The 17,644-nt window shown below is 29.9% G+C and overlaps 1 protein-coding gene across 1 annotated transcript; it reads right to left on the bottom strand.

Moving 5' to 3' along the window:
• Positions 1 to 808: 808 nt before the first annotated feature.
• Positions 809 to 16,026, bottom strand: LOC112688907 (mucin-5AC). The gene is made up of 9 exons (XM_025562323.1): positions 15,736 to 16,026; positions 15,223 to 15,559; positions 3,273 to 6,189; positions 2,855 to 3,188; positions 2,714 to 2,784; positions 2,239 to 2,498; positions 1,800 to 1,933; positions 1,388 to 1,720; positions 809 to 1,271 (listed from the first exon to the last, which is right to left on the bottom strand). Exons 2-9 carry the CDS (start codon positions 15,329 to 15,331, stop codon positions 987 to 989), a joined length of 4,443 nt encoding a protein of 1,480 aa, XP_025418108.1. The 5' UTR covers positions 15,332 to 15,559; positions 15,736 to 16,026; the 3' UTR covers positions 809 to 986.
• Positions 16,027 to 17,644: the final 1,618 nt, after the last annotated feature.

The following is a 17,644-nucleotide window of genomic DNA, read 5'->3' as shown; positions in this document are numbered from 1 at the left end:
GTTTATTTTCAATATTCCAACGATTATTTAATGATTGTAATGTTATAATAATCTAATACCTGACTTATATTTAAATAATAAGTACGTCAAAGACAAAAAGTTTAAACGTTGATGTAATTAGTAATCACTCATAATATTCGTTAATTTTGTACAACCATTAAAATAATGTAACACTATGCTTTACTAATACTTTAATTGAGAGAGTAGTATTAAAGATTATACAAATTTAATTTTTATTCTCTTCGTTTGAAAACTAGAGCAGAGCTATAACAGTGAATCACAATACTAATATACCATTACACTAGCATCGTTTAAGTTAATATACCTATAAGTAAATATTTTTGGGATACTTTTATAATATCAAATTACGTGTAGAATATTTTACTATACAAATATATTATAATATAACAATAATTAGTTAACACGTGGAATGATAATATCATAATAATAATAATAATAATAATAAAATATAGCAGAGACTTAAAATTATCGATATTTAGTGTTCATAAAAACAATAGTTATAAAAAATTAAATAAAAAATAATAATATATTTTATGAAATAAATTTCTTAAATAAAAAAAAAGCATAAAATTGTATAGTTTTTTTTTTTTTTTTTAATAAATATATACATTAAATAAATTGTTTAATTTAATTTTTAATGAAAAATATCTTAAGAGGTATATGTAAAAAAAAGTAGACATAAAATCACATGATATTTCATTTGGATAGGTGTCATACAATTGAGTATGCTTATAGCAGTTGTTTGACTAGAGTTATACGTTTTATAAAATTATAAAATTGGATCAACTTTGAAAAGACAGTATAACTTTAATATGTATGCAATAAAATAATAATAGAATATAAAAATAATAAATGAGCGAGTATTATTTATATACACAGCAATACTTTTAATTTATTACTGAAAATCCTAATTATCAACTTAAATGGCAACTGAACGTTACGTCTAACGCATGACGGTAAATTTATCAAAAATCTGTATCGTAGTCAGGGTGATACTGTTGAGGTGGCTTCCTAGGACTAGTCGTGTAAGACGTGCCGGGGTTATGATGAGAGCTTGGGTAATGATGATGTGATCGTGGATTTGTGGCTTCACGATGATAATGTCGCCTTTCATCTCCGTAATTATTATGCTCTGCACCGTAACTATAACCACCGCCTCCACCGGTATAATATCCACTTTGAACCGGTGATAACGTTTGAGGTGATAATGCTGTTGATCGCCAGCTATCGTAATGCTGTGTATCTCGATGCTATAATTAAATAAGTAAATTAAAGTTTTATTCAGATATCTATTAAACGTAAATTTTTCAGGTATAGAATCAAATCAAAAATGTATTCATTGTAAATTGTATTCATCAAAACTAACCTTTTTCCCGACCCCGTTATGTGGAATTTTGAGCTTTTCGTGGTCGTGATCGGTCCATACCGCATCCATGTCGTACAAACGGTCAACATCTTCTAGATCGTCTTCATCCAACATCATCATATCGTCATCGACTGCATAGTTATCGTAACCGTATGAACTGATGTTATAGTTGGAATTTGAATGCGATGACGGATGATGTAACATATGGCGACTCCCACTTGTAGGTCCATTTTTGCCTGTACCGTATATAGGCTGCTGGTGATCTTCGGAAATCATAGATGGCTGTATCGTCGGCGGCGGTACTTTTTTATTGCTCTTATTACGACTGACGAGCTGTAAAGTTTAATAAAATAATAGTAACAAATTACCATATTTTCTAAAATAAATTTTTTAATAATATTTAAATACCAACCACTGTTATGCCGAAAATTAATACGAAAAGTAATGATCCGAGTCCAATGACCATGACAGCTACAGCCCATTGTGGTAACCACGCGTCATCTGTCCCAGCGGTCGCAGTCACTCCTCTTGTAGGTTTGGGCAATACTATTATGAAAAAATATAATATTAATTCAAAAATTCAAAACATTGTCAAACATCGTGTGATTATATATATATTAATGCAATGGTGATACCACAAGATAAATATACAATAGTTTTAATTTATTTTTATTTTCCATACGAAATAAATTAAATAAAAGTATAAATATACATTTTTAGTATTTGCGTAGTAATATTTATTTTATAATCAGTTAAATTATTCTATTATTATAACTTTTACTTTTAAATCATTAAAATGTATTTATAATACCTAATTAAATATTGATATAATAATAAATGTATTTTATTACCAATGAAATCCGTGCGTGTTGGATCAACGGTGAACCTTCCTAGTTTTAAATATAGACCATCGTAGTCACCACCATTTCCGTATTGTAACGGTTGTGCAGACGATCCTAAACTTCCTTCTTTTTGCAATGTTTCATGAAATAGTCGACGAATATCTGCAGTACTGACTGTACGTCCTAACTGATTAAGTTGTACGAAAAAGTCAACAAGAACTCCAGCATTTTTATCAGATTTTCCATTACTGATTACATTACTTCCAGGACTAATATAATCAAATAAAACAAAACCTTATACACCATTTATAGAAAAATTTTAATTTAATAAATTAGTATTAATTAAATTTTTTATAATATAATATATTTTTAAAATATTCTCAAGACCAAAATTCAATTAGTATTAAAAGTATCAATTAAAAACATCAAATCAAAATTTTGATAAATATTATGTACATAAAATATACAATGCTATTATACATACCTAAATGAATCGATGGTTATTTTCTTGTACCATTTACTTAATGCAGGTGACTTACTATACACTTTATCAAGCTATATAAATAAAACATAAATACAATTGTACATAATAGCACTGCGATATAAATAAATAATTATTACTTACTTGAGTTTCAATATCGTTAGCTAATGACCTCCATTCTGGAGTATTGTGGTCAAGTAATTCAGGTACCCATTTCTCTGACCCAGAACCAACTAATCGTACAGTACCAACAAGTTCACAAACCGAATCATTTTCAGAACACTGGCCGGGTGTAGTTGTTGGAGGTGGTTTCATAGTTGTTGTAGAAGTCGTTGTAGTAGTTGTAGAACTAGTTGTAGGCTCTACAGTAGATGTCATTGAAGCAGCTAGATCAGATGCTTTGGATTGTTCTAACAGTTTTTCTATAGAAAGTGGTGTGGTCGATGGCGTAGACCAACCAGTAAACTCAGTGCTGGCCCTATAGATAAAATATATTTATATTTATTTAAAAACTTATGATGATAAAAACAAAATAATAATTTATAATATTATCTATAATTACCTCACTGGCCATCCTTTTTGGATGATAGGAGCAGTTGTAACTGAAGCTTGCATTTTTTTATTTGATGGTAACGGTTTCCTGGTTCCGGAACTATTTATTCCTTTACCACTATTGGGGAAAACTAATCCTGTCGTACTGCTAGAGGCGGCTGCCGTTGTTGTACTTAATGGTACTTCGATTTTTGACATTACTGTTGTGGATACTTCTTCAGGTTCCTTATTTGTATTAGTTGTATCTTCATTTTCTGCAGGTGGCTTATACCCTGGTGGAAGTAATGAAGGTGACAAAATTTCTACAGGTTTAATAGTATCTTCTAATTTAAATCCCGGTGGCAATAGCGAAGCTAGAGCTGAAGAATCATCAACAAATTTAATGTTCAAACCTGGTAACTTAGATTTTACAGTAGTAGTACTAGTAATACTAGATGTAGGATTAAACGTAGTTCTGCTACTACTAGTAGTTGGTTGTGTGATACTAGTAACTGGCAAAGACGATTCAGTTGTTGTTGTGGTCGTAATAGTTTTAGATTTATATGCTGGCGGTGGCTTCGGGTTGAATCCAGCGGGCAGTAATCCACTTGTTAATAACTCATCAAATTTAACCGAGTCCACTAAACTTTTCTTTTTTCCTGTTTGTGATACAGGTTTTAATGTGCTTACTGTAGAAATAGTAGAAACCGTAGAAGTTCTCTGTTTGGAAGGTACAAATTTGCGAACAAACGTTGTTTCTTTATCAGAATCATCAGATTCTTCTTCGTCTTCTTCTTCCTTATCTTCATCTTCATTCTCATTTTTGCTTGTTGTTGTCCTGGCAGTACTAGTTGTAGCAGTAGCAATAGATTTACTGGTAGTAGTAGTAGTAGTAGTAGTAGTAGTAGTAGTAGGTATTGTAGTACTTATTGTAGTTACAGTTGTTTTTTCAATGTTTGGAGGTGTTGTAAACGATGGTATGATAATATCATTTCGTTTATCATCATTGTTGCCACTATTTTGCATATCAGTCAAAATTTGACGACTATTATTAGTATTTGAAGAACTACCGTATAATATACCATTTGACAGTTCCGATTGAACTCTATCTAATTTATCAATGATACTTTCAACTGTAGTTGTACTAGTAGTTGTTATTGTTGGTTTATTATTAAATCTATGTTTGGATGTAGGAGTAATTGTTGTGGATGTTGTTGGCTCTTTCACTGTAAGATTCTTATTTGTTCCACTAGCCGAGTTTGATGATGACGAAACAGATCGACTTGTTTGTACACTAGCAACTACAAACCAACTTTCAGTTGTTCCTATTGAACTAACATTAGTTGGCTGGGTTTTTTGGATAAGTTTAGTCGGTTGAGTAACCGGTTGTGCTTTTGTGAGTTTTTTAGTTGATGGTAGCTCAGTTGTTGTTGTGTAAGCTGACGTGCTGTATTCTACATCTTCATACTCTTCGTACTCTTCTACTATTTCATGATTAGTAGTAGTAGTTGTGGGAGCCAATGTAGTTGTAGTAGTGGTAGAAGTAGTAGTCAATGTAGGTTTTCTACTTATTATACTTTGAATTATAGCAGGATTATTAACAATTTTTTTCATTCGTTGTTGTTGTGGAGACGAAGTCACTGGGGTATTAAGTCTAGGTCTTAAAGGTGTCCTAAGAGTAGTAATTGGTACCGGAGGAGATTGAGTTGTTGTTGTTGTTGTTGTCGTTATATTCTTCCGAGGTAAAAATTGATGCTTTTCTTCTACAAGTAATTCTTCTTCTTCGTCTTCTAAAGGATTAAAAGTACTTGTAGTTGAAATAAACGATGATGGTTTTCTACTTCTCACAGTAGTTGGTTGTTGTCTGTTAAGTGTTACAGATAATGGCGGTGAAGACCTTATAGTTGTAGGAGAAATTGTTACAGCAGATAATGGATTATAAGTAGTTGGTCGTCGGTTTACAGTTGGCGTATTTCTATTTCGAAATGATGTTTGTCCAGACTGTGGTCTATGTGTAGTAATAGTTGGTTGAGACCACGACGATCTATCATCATTCTCGTCATGTATTACAGTAAATCCAACGGCAGCTGGTTCTTGTTGTTCATCTAAACTTGGAACCGAAGAAGGCACTGATGTAGTTATAGGTCTTCGTTTCCCCTGTTGTGGTTGTCCGCGTCCACGTTTTGGAGGTTGCCTTTGCTGGTTAAATTCTTCTACTTCGTCTCTTGTGTTAATTCCAGTTACTGATTCGTTATCGGTATTAACAGCCCCTGATTCAGAGTCAGCTGTTCCTGGATTCCACCATCTAATAGGTACCGCAGATGGCGGACTTCTAGAAGTTGGTGAAATTCCATTTATTTGAGATAAAGGTCGACGTGAAGAATCACTATTAAAGCGTTCTTGACTCGCTTGTTGAGATATTAATGAGAGTTGTGGATTTTGATTATCATCGAAGTTTTCTAAAGATTCAGACTGATCTGTACGTGGCTGTTGTTGTTGTACAATTGGTCGGAATCGCTGTTGTTGGGAACCACTTGGAAAGAAATTAAACTGTTGTTGTTGTTGAAGTGGTTGTTGTTGTTGACGCTGAATTGGTGCTTGTTGGAAGAATGATGGTTGCGGAACTGCAGATGCGGCATCAGAAAAACTTAAGGAACCCGAGTTTCGAATTGGTTGAAATTGTGTTTGTCCATTTAAAATAAATTGTTGGGCATTGGGTGGTCGTGAAAATGGCCCAGAATTTGTAAATGTTCCTGGTGGTAGTTGTTGTTGCGATGTGAAAAAACTAGATGAACTAGCTGGATTAGATAACGGTGAAGGATCAGCAGCAGACAGCCTACGTTGAGGCGCAATTATCTCGTCACTCTCCGTATCATCTTGAAATTGCACTCGAGGTAAAGCGAAATTTCCATTATTGGTCGAAGGCAAAAAAAATCTTTGCTGTTGGGCTATAAACAAATATTCATACAAAATTGTTAAGACAAAACAATCATATATTTAATAATAATATTGCACTTCAAAATCTATTTATTATTTTAACTCAGAAATTAAAAAATGTGCACTGGTCAGTTATTATAAAATGATAGGTAACCCAATAAAATGTAATTTACACTTTACTGTTAAGAAATAATAATATGATACATAAGAAAACCTAAACTGGTAAATGTATGAGTATTTTTTATAACGAAGGAGCATAGAGAGAGTCGTATAGGAATTTCACTTGGTGAAAATAATCACATCATATATTCTAGTAGTGTTTATATACTACGCGTAAAAATAATAAGTTTCGCTCGTTATAAATAATAAGCCTTAAAAGAAAATAATTAATAAAAACCTATTAGACACTCATACTATTTAAACTAATTTAAATACATTCAAACAAATTTACAAGTAGGTATATATTTTAGTTTTTAATCAATTAAAAAATGTAAAATTGATAAAAATAATTTAAAATTAAATTGATTCATTTAAAAAAAAAAAAGCATATGTATATTTACAATGCGTTTCGAAATTTTTTTAAAAATGTACATATATTTTATTGTACTTTGGAATATAATATCTTTATTGTATGTTCTCTATATTTTCAAATATTAATTTATGTTCATTAATTTCTATATTTTTTTGATATTTTTTTAATTTAATAGTTGCAATGACCAATTAAATATAGTAAATATACATGATAAAATGAATATCATTACATATTTTAAATAAATCATACTTATTATTTATTAACTATGGATATAAATGTTGAATTTATACAATTAACTTATTATTTTATATTTTTGTATTAATATTGGTTATATTTCTTCGCATATAACGAACAATTAATTATAAATATCTCAAAAGAATACGATTAAATAAAAAAAACATTGAGCTATATTAACGGTAAATAGTAAAAACACGGTAAACCTAATTTTAAAATAATAATTTTAATTTTTAAAACAAAAATATTATTTTTTTTTTAAACATTACAAGTTTAGTTAATTAGAGTTTAAAAAACTTGTTAAGTCTCATTTATACATTTCCATATGTACATTATTGTAATTATCATTATTTGAACTAAAATATTTTTACTCCTATGTAAAATCTTTATATCTTCTAAAAGTATTTGATCAATGGTTATTATTTTATTATTAATTCCAACTATTAATTTCAGCCTTTAATTTAAAGGAATGACAATAACATAATTTGATATTTAGTTGAAAAATCATTATTTACTGATAAAAGTGTAATATGATCAATTTTACATTTTTATAAATTTAATGGAAAAGATTAGGTTTCTGTTTCAATGATTAAAACTAAATTATTCGTAAAAAATTATTTTAATTATTTGATCAAAACCCGGTTCGAAATAACTTGAACAAAATTTAATTCGATTTACACTGCATTATGTTCCACAAAATGTAATTTTCATAATTTATTTAAATTTATTCAATAAAAATGAATAACATTTAGTTTTTGATGAATCTAATTTGGTAGTTCGACGTATATATAAGTACACAATATAGAAAAATAAATCTGGTCGTATTTTAAATTCAAATATACACTAATATTGTAATATTAAAAATTGAAGCGTATATATTTTACAGCATAAAAAAACTGCTTATTGGCTGTAGATACCAAATATTAAATGGATGGCAATTAGCAATAATAATATCATCCAAATAATTTAGTTGTTATCTTTTATACAAAAACTAAAGCGTACTTGTAGTAATTAGGTGATGCGAATAAAATATATACCTGCACCGTTATCCTGTAAAAACAATAAATAATACAACGAACAAAAAAATATGCATTTTCTTATCATATTATAAATTATTTCTAGTAAAAGTATTACTTTTTGGCATATTTTTAAAATCGTACTAGAGGTACATTTAAAAAAATTATCATTATTGATGGAATTCGAAAATTATCTTGTAAGTCATGTACAAAAACGATGATAAATTTTCTACGAATTTAAGATTCGCCGATTTTAATTTTACGCCGATTACTAACAACTATTGTTCTTGTTATCAGTATATGCTGCGATAGTACATCTAAATTTCACAAACTAAATCAGGTTTATGTGTAGAAAGCTGAACACGCCAAACATCAGATTAATTCCACAAATTACCATACCTACCTGTGTTTAATATAAATATAACTGTACACCGTATAAAACGTGTTACAATTGAATTTATTATTGAACATTTAAATAGACATGGTAATTAACGTGATTGATTTAGAGAGTAAGCACAATGAATAACATAATTGTTTTCATCATTAAGACATTCATTATATGATCTTTAAACTATATAATATTACGTAAGGACACCGTTGTATTTGAAATATGATGTGAATAAATAAAAATACCCATTGAAAAGTAAATGAACCAAATGTCAAAAGCTAATAAATCCAAGTAGGTAGTATTGGAAAAGAAAAAAATCAATTTTTCGTCATCTTAAAAAAATAATACTTAACTCCCTAATTCATAATCATTTAAAAATAGTCATATTATAAATATTAATGGGTATTTCACTGGTTTCTTAAAATTTCATTAACAACATCATGATACGTACCTATAGATTAATTATTATACTTTTGAGTTTCGATAATGACATTTTAGAGTATTAAAATCAGAAACGTTATAAGATATTAATAATATAAATAATAAAAACGCACCAAGATGTTATTATCAACTTAAAATTATCTACTCGTTAGAGCCATCATCTACTATATATATTACAAGTTTTCCTTTCTTTTTTTCGTACTAGTACTTGTACAGTACAAATTAAGAAATTCGAATAAAAAATAATTATTATTTTTATTATAGCCGGCCTGCCCTATATTATTATACGCTAAGTGAAAGTCCACAGTGTTGTTGATAGACGAAGGTTACTTCAACACCACCGACAAATTGTTTAACAATAACCGCGCAACTGTACCTATATAATATTTTATGCGCATATCGGTTACCTATAAAACTGTAACATTACATAGACTTTACGTGATGCAAACCTATTGTTAAAAGTACAAAATACCGTTTAATTTTAATAGATGTAAATTTTTATAGCACGTGCGTTGACAATAGAAAAATTTACCCCAAAGACATTTTATAATATTTTACAACAGAAGCACAAGACGAAAACGATTGCAATAATAATAGTATTAATAATAATAATAATAATAATAATAGTTTATAATAATGGATGTTGATTGTATTGATTTCAAATGTACTGCAGGTTGAATGAGAAAAATCTAAATCGATTTTAAAAATGACCGCATGCTGGCGTGGTGTATTATGGTTAATGTTATGATGGAATAATAATTTCGACCACCCAAAGACGATTAAAAAAATAAAAATAAAAATAAAAAAATCAGCGACTGTAATTACGACCACGGTGCAATTAAAACGCCTCGCTGGTCACAGTCGGAATTAATTATTATTGCCTCCGTCTTGGTTTATTATAATTATTATTATATTATTATAAAATCAAATGTGTTGTAGGGCAAGTATTAACGACCGCCATAGAATTCCCTTAATGCGAAATCTAAACAACGACAATTAATACTTTTAACGGTTTACCGTTGCGGTGTAAACACTTGTTTTTGATATTTCACAGTGAAAGAAACTAACGCCGTGTACATTTATTTGTTACTACAAATTACGATAATTCGTAAGTGTAGCTAGATACAGTTTTGCCGGAAATCGGATTTCTATGTTCTAGTTAATCACTACAAATAACGGATCGTGAAAAGTTCTAAAACGTGAATTTGTTTCAAATTCAACGAGGAAAATATAGTTCTATTTTTCACAAACTTTGCTAGTAATCTTATGAAACACTAATAGATAATGTTACTAAATCCTTTCGAAGTTTATTGGAACTGTTACTGCAAACATGTATTGAAATCGAATTATACACAATATTGTAAATTATTTCTTGTATAAATCGAGTTAATTTTCACACCCAAAACTTCCATGGGATTCTAAAATGCATAATTGTATATTATATATTGTATATGTATAGACGAAAAATCCCATTAATACGAAAATAATATTTCAATGCCAGTATAGTAATAATAAAGAGTGTATTATAATTTAACATCGACACGTATTTAATTTTATTTTATATTTATTTCATGAAATGATTTAGTTTTAAGTAAGTTAAAGACTCCATAGAAGTGAATTGCGACTTTTTTAAAAAATATGGAGACACAATGTCCTCGTTAAGCGCTGTACAAATATATTGCGCCTATATGCTTCTTTTATTATTGATCATCAAAAGGAACATAATTACTTTATTAGCATAAAAAAAAGGAACATATTTATTTTATCAACATAAAAATATATTTCATAAAATCATAATTTTAATATAATAATGAATCGTGCTTAAAGTATCATCACAGCAAATTATAATGATTTTAGTTCACTTTATAAATTATTAATGTTATCAACGTGTAATTTCGATTTAAATTTTTAGATTTTAAGCTCTTTTGAAAAGTATACTAGTTCTTATCTGAGAATCTGTTAAAAAAATATGTTCTAGTCCGAAGTATGTAGTTGTGTATAGTTGTTTTCTTAATTACTTCAGAGTTTGATGAACGTATAAAAAATGTATAAATTTCTCTTTTCAGTTCACCATTCAAGTCCGAAAATGCTTATTTGCTTATTTAAAATCACGTTTAAATAGTAATTCGAGTGGCACATTGACTGTCATTTTTATAATAACTGATATAATACATTAATCTGTTAATTTTCTGATCTTAACAGTATATACTCGTACTATATAGCTTAAATTGTAACCAAACATTAATCCATCAAAGAAAACCATTATCTGACCACTATATTGTCGACCTGCTTCAAAGAACATTTCAGATATAATATCAGTATTTTTTATTTTATTTCTACATTCATTTATATTACTATATTTTTATGACAATCGATGTAATATGCAATAAAACCTGGAAAACCTATTCTTCGTATTTTAGCGTAACATAAGATTTACGTAAATATAGAAGTGTTTTATCCAAAGTATTAAATCGTGAAACCTACAAATATGTTTTGTATCGAAAATATTGAAAGTAAAAATATAAATGTATAAATGTATGTTACGCGATAACATATTTATTGTGTATTGTTGTGAATACATTTGAATATGACGAGAATCGGAAAGTGGCGAAAGAAAATAAAATATAACAATAAATGTGTAAGTAAATAAAAACAATACTGTTCCTGTTTCGTTTTTATCTTTTATTTGTGAAGTGACATGAAATTAAAAACAATATATATTATTAGAATATTTTCTTGTATTTTTTTCTCGCGTCGATAGACCGTGTAAATAAAAATAACCACGGTTTGTGTCCCAATTAAACCAAAATAATAATTAGGTATCAGTAGCCTAATCAAATAAAATCCAATCCACGAAATTTTTTTTTTCTTTTTTAATTTAATTATGACTACATCACTATTAACGGTGATCGCCACACTCAAAAGTATTTTATTTAAATTCTACGCATGTAATAAGATATACTTAAATTATTTTGAGAACATGATTTCGGTATTTTATCTATTTATTATTTACGTTTGCGCTATATCATGGTTCCATAAGGCTAACTCGTTATGTTAGCATCCAGACACGATTAATTGTGCACACAATTTTTTTCCCTTTGTGATATTTTTTTATCCGTTGTTCATTTTTTTCCTAAACTGTATTAACAAGGTAAAACACGTTACCATTGACCGGTAGTATACATTTATACTATCTACAGGTCCGCGTTAGGTAAGTCCCACCATGACGAAATGTATTTTATTTTCATTCTGATTTTTTTTTTTTTTCGGTTTTCCGCCATCGACTTTGTTGTTTTCTTTGACATCGTCATTGTCCGCGTAATACCGCAGCTAGTACACTGCTTTATAATATTACAGCTTGTTGAAATATGTCACGACAAATGTCCATCAATTTATTGTGCAATTTATTTTCCGTTTACATACAGTGTTCTCGCATTTGTGTCAAATACATATTATACTTTTGTATAAATATTATACAGCGGGGGTGTGTATAGCACGCGCCATATAATGTTTATTATTGCACAACATTCTTGTCTAAATTACGTAATGGATAAAATATATAGAGTAAAAGAAATATGGACCTGAATATTATAATTATAACTATAATTATAAAGTTAAAATTAATCCGCTCTTACAGTAAAGCCTATATATTATTATAATACATAAAAGTGTTTCATTACTATTATTATTATCATCAAGTGTTGTACAACAGTGTAATAACACGAACTACCTGATAATTAATTTTAATATACACATAAGCACATTAATATATTTTAAAGATTATTTTTCATGGTAGTATGAAAATATTACAAAAATGAATTTCCTAAGTTTTTGGTTTGTAACTTAAATCAATATACGAGTAAATTGTATGAAAATCAACGTTTTTGATTGATATCTATTGAATGCGTATCGTTAAATTGGTCAGAATTACAAATCATTCAAAAACAACCAAAACGTATTGAACAATGGTTACCGGTTGAAAATATAAAGTACTAATACTGTTCTTCTTTTTATTGTTTATCGGTACTGGTTGACGTTTTTGGTTTTTGAGTACACTAGGACGACGGAAATAAATGTTCAGACGTGATTCGAATAATACAAAGAACGAGTTATAACTTATTTATTAAATAACACTCATAACAGTATTATTAACCATGATGTTTGATATTACTGAAACGAGATTTTTTCGTACAAATAGATGTCATACTGAAACACGTCGTTTTAGTTGTTCTTATTTTTTTTTTATATTTATATTATATTTTTTTTTATATATTCCTTGTGAAAATTGTTTACAGAAATCTTTATACAAAATATTTTTAACTTTTTATAACATGATGAAAATAATTATATGCGCAATACAACGATGAATTCAACACGATACGGTGTATAATAATTATGAATCATGATATTATTATGTAGTAATAATAACATAATATATTGATAGGTGTAAAATGTGTGGGTAATTGAGTAGTAAGATCATGTGAACGACCCCGTCGTGTAAAGCGCTGCGATGCGGTAAATGTGAGTGTGTATTTTTAAGTTGACCATATATTAAATTGAAATTGATGATTTATTATAACAACGTACAATAGACATTTTCAGCCAGAATTTGTGCGAGATCCAGAATCAGTATTATTATTATTATTATTTGAAAGTATTTAAATGACTTTTCGTATGTCGATGTAGCATCTGCTACTATACTATTCTTAGTTCTTAATTTCGAAAGTTAAATTTCGGATTTTTAAATTTGTATAAACACAAGCTTTTAAGTACTTAAATAAGTAGCGAACATATTTTTTTTAAATATACTATGTATTAATATAGTCAAAATGTTTTGATGTATTTTTTTTTTCTTTGTTGTATTTAGTATTATATAGTATCTAGGGAATAACATTGAAAAACACTGGTTCGATTGTTGTGATTTGGTTCATGTAAATTTTATAAGAGGCCATCGTGTCCAATGTTACACGGGGGTATTAAATCATCAGTTGCCAAGGTATGATTATAGTTTTATTTTTCAAATATTTTCGACGCACGCCAAACTTAATCAATAATTTTGTTTCTCGCTCAACATACTATTGTGGCGTGCGCATAGCACTCCACGGGCTGCACACGAACTATCTATTTGATTTTTGTTATTCATATTATGTGTTTAAGACTTGTTTCCTGAATTCTGAAATGCCATAATGCCATTACCGCGGATTACGGTCCACGGCCTCGCCGAGGCACCTCCACCGTTATTGTATCGCGCAATGCCGTCGGTATTCTGTGCGAGGGCGGCCATCGTAACAAAGTGAAAGTAAAAGTATTATAAATCGCATTCAATATAAAATCGTGGCAACGTCGTAACATACATATACACTCGGCTGCATATACCTGTACATATTATACAGGAATGTATGTGCTTAAGACGGCTTGGCAACCTGGAGGTAGTAGTAATATTCTTAAAGTCGTTGTCGTCACGAACCAAGGACACCCGCCGCATACATGATACATATAGCTGTGGGGCGATGCCCATTTCATAATTGGTCGAAATTCCTTTTTTTACACACACACAAATATGGTACATACAGAGTAACAGAGTAACATAATACAAGTATATTGATACGGAAAAAAAGTACAACGCATATATATATATATACTGATTTAAATAAAAATTTATATTCTTTATGCATACCTACATAGAAGTCCATAGTTATTAAATTATTTTCCGATGATTAGGTGCTTACATTAATAGTCATTTGATAATTCTAAATGGCATAATTAAGTCTAGATTCCATCATATAGTGTAGAAAAAGATTATTCACATATGAATAGTGGAAATATACCAATACAAGAATACACACACACACACACACACACACACAGACACTTAAATATACATATACGGAGATGATTAGTTATAACCTGTTGTTACATTTATGTTTATCTCTTTAATCGTGTTTTTAAAACCATGAACATTAAGTCGTATTTGGCATTGAAGGTATAATTAACATGACATTAAGTCTGTCGGGTGTATTTTCAATTAAATGATTCATTTTCAAAAATGTATGGATAGACAATGAAAAATTAAATCATGTTATAAATAAAACTATAGAAGCTCGTATAAGAAAAGTTCTTCGGCGTTACGTGTATACAAAATTGTCAGTTTTTTAATGTTTATTTTCATTAAATATATTTGATTACTTAAAGTAAAAGCAAGTATACTTCTTAGTTACTCAATAAAATTTAAGTACTTTAAATTAATTAATTTTTTTACCTAATAAAAACTAACACATAATTACGGAGATAAGAATCATTAAATATCATCATATGTGCTTTCAAATACAGTATTACAATAATTGACCATACACAGAATTTTATTTCAAATATTTACTAATTTCATGTTATTTAAAAAATGTACAAATAAATACTAAAATAATATAGCACATACCTTGTACTACTGTTGTCTTCGTAGACAACAGTAAAGTTGTAGAGACGATGACGGCAAGCAACGACATTGTCAAACTGTTCTTCGTACAATGCGGAGCAAAACGTTTCATATTGTCGAATGAAACTTCTAATATGTCATGCGACAAAGATCATGCACAGAGTTTTCCTCGATTTCGATGATGAATCCAGTACATTTTACAGATCGGATTATGTCGTCACGATCTAGTGGTAGTGACACAATCTGCATTATTACGTTGTGATCGTTCATCGTTAGACATAGTAAACTTATGTGTCAGCGACAATGACCTTATCACCTCCTCGGACTCTCTTGACCACAACTATATATGATTAATCAAAATATTCGAATGTGAGAAATAATTAAAATGAACGGCAATCGTGTTTTCTCGACGGAAATCACACGCTGACAAAAGCATAAAATATACGATAAGCTCGAGGACAAATGTTGTCAAACATTTGTCAAACAAATGTTTGAGATTGCAAAATATTATCTTACTGGAGATGTTGTCGTTGGTCGTACTTTCTGGCACACGGCTTGATAAGATTTTTGAATTAAAACTAAAATGACACACTCGGTTTACGTTTAACTCAACACTAGATGGATATTAGAACCATGTACATACATTTATATTACACACGAATTTTGTGCAACGCGACGTTGGGACGACGCAGAGAAAGTAAATAAGAAAATAAATATAAAACGAATTGCCGTCGTTTAGCGTGCACCGAATAGAAACTTCTTTAGATCGTCGTACACTGGCAGAGACTGCAGTCAACGTTTGTACAGTAATAGTGGAACGCGATGGAGGAGGCGGCGGCACTGCCGTCGATGGCAGTGGTGGTGGTGGTGGTGGTGGTGGTGATGGTGACCGTCGAGGCCGAAGCGTTGTGTAACCGCCACCGCCGCCGCCGCCTTCGCTGTATCTTGGTTCAGTCGCTGGCGCGGAGGAATAAACGAGAGGAGAAGGAGTGCGGCTAGTATTATGTTAATATCGCATTATAAGACGTACCATAAATTGACCGCGGGGCAAAACTCGTATTATGTAGAAGAAGGTCTTGGCGCTGCGGAGACGATGGTTAAGTGGTGGTGGATTTGATCGTATGGAAAACCGATAGCTAACCAGTACCTGTACGCTGGTGTAAGATGAATACGGCATTCGTCAGAGGCACTGCAGTACCGCTGCCCGGGCGGCTCGATAGTTCGATTTCCAGCTGGAGAAGGGGCAGAACGGTGTAGCGGACGAATAGTGGAGATTTCAACGTACACACGAAAATAATAGCCCGCAGAGACACACGAAAAACGTATCCTACGTTTCGGATGGTAGGCAACACAGTTACCGTACGAGTTCGTTGGGCGCACGACAACGTGACGTGCGACGGAAGACATAACGGAAACTGACTCGAAACAATTATTTTTAAATTTAAATGCACGCAAACCAGAAGTTAGAAAAATGACAGGCACCACCTCCGAGTGCAAGCCCACTGTTTTTAATTGTTTATTTATGTATTTATTAAGTAAATCTCTATGATTTTCAAAGTGATCATCGTGTTCGCAAAATTTTTCTGAGCGAAAATTTGTGAACGGCTAAAATTTTGGTTGTACCGAGTTATAATTAATAAAACTTAATAATAGTTATAATCCAGATGCAACAAAAACGTTTTTTTCGTATACTTCGTTTTCTTTCTTATACGAAACAATTTGTTCAGATTTACCAACTAAAAATTTAACCACAGAACAATGTTTATAAATATTATTCAACTATATTCGTGAGAATGATCAGTTACCGATGAATGTGTTAGTATTAATGAATCACACAACGTGACTGCAGTCGGTAAATGTCATTCATTTAAAACTTGGATTTTTAAAAAATAACTAAAATAGTTCGTAAGAACGAATTTGAATATTGTGAACCGTTTTTCATTTAAATCACATTTGTTCTGTACGGTGTCTTTGGACACATTACATATTTGGTGCGTACTTAGTGAACGTTTCATGTTTTTATTTTTATACCAAATAATCGCTATCTAATAAATACATTTACCTATTGGTGTTATATTATTTTATGTAAATTGTAAATAACTTTCAACTTTTGACAAAAAAAGCCACGAATTGTTTTTCAATATACTTATTAAATAACAAAATAATTTGTTGTTAACTAAAAATTTTTGTGATTTACCATCTATAATCTGTCGAAGCACTGATTCTTGGAAAATTTTCAGATGTAATATCATAATACCATACTCTGCACCAGCCGATTTATTATATAAAAATAATTAATTTTTAAATTCATAATTAATATAATCCAATATAAATATAATAAATAAACGTATTTTTATAGAAACATTTATTTTGTATTAAAAATTTAAATAAATAATTATTAGTTATAGTTAATATTTTTTTACTA

The sequence above is a fragment of the Sipha flava genome, unplaced genomic scaffold, assembly GCF_003268045.1.
Source record: "Sipha flava isolate LNK unplaced genomic scaffold, YSA_version1 41_pilon_pilon, whole genome shotgun sequence".
Lineage (NCBI taxonomy): Eukaryota > Metazoa > Arthropoda > Insecta > Hemiptera > Aphididae > Sipha > Sipha flava.
This window is presented reverse-complemented; position numbering and strand designations above follow the sequence as displayed.

Excerpts from the sequence above, each read along its gene's own strand:
- LOC112688907 (XM_025562323.1), bottom strand. The coding sequence starts at position 15,331 with ATGAAACGTTTTGCTCCGCATTGTACGAAGAACAGTTTGACAATGTCG. Across the intron at positions 2,785-2,854 it reads CTAACGATATTGAAACTCAA|CTTGATAAAGTGTATAGTAA; the intron begins GTAAGTAATAAT and ends TTATTTATATAG. Across the intron at positions 1,934-2,238 it reads AACACGCACGGATTTCATTG|TATTGCCCAAACCTACAAGA; the intron begins GTAATAAAATAC and ends TTTTCATAATAG.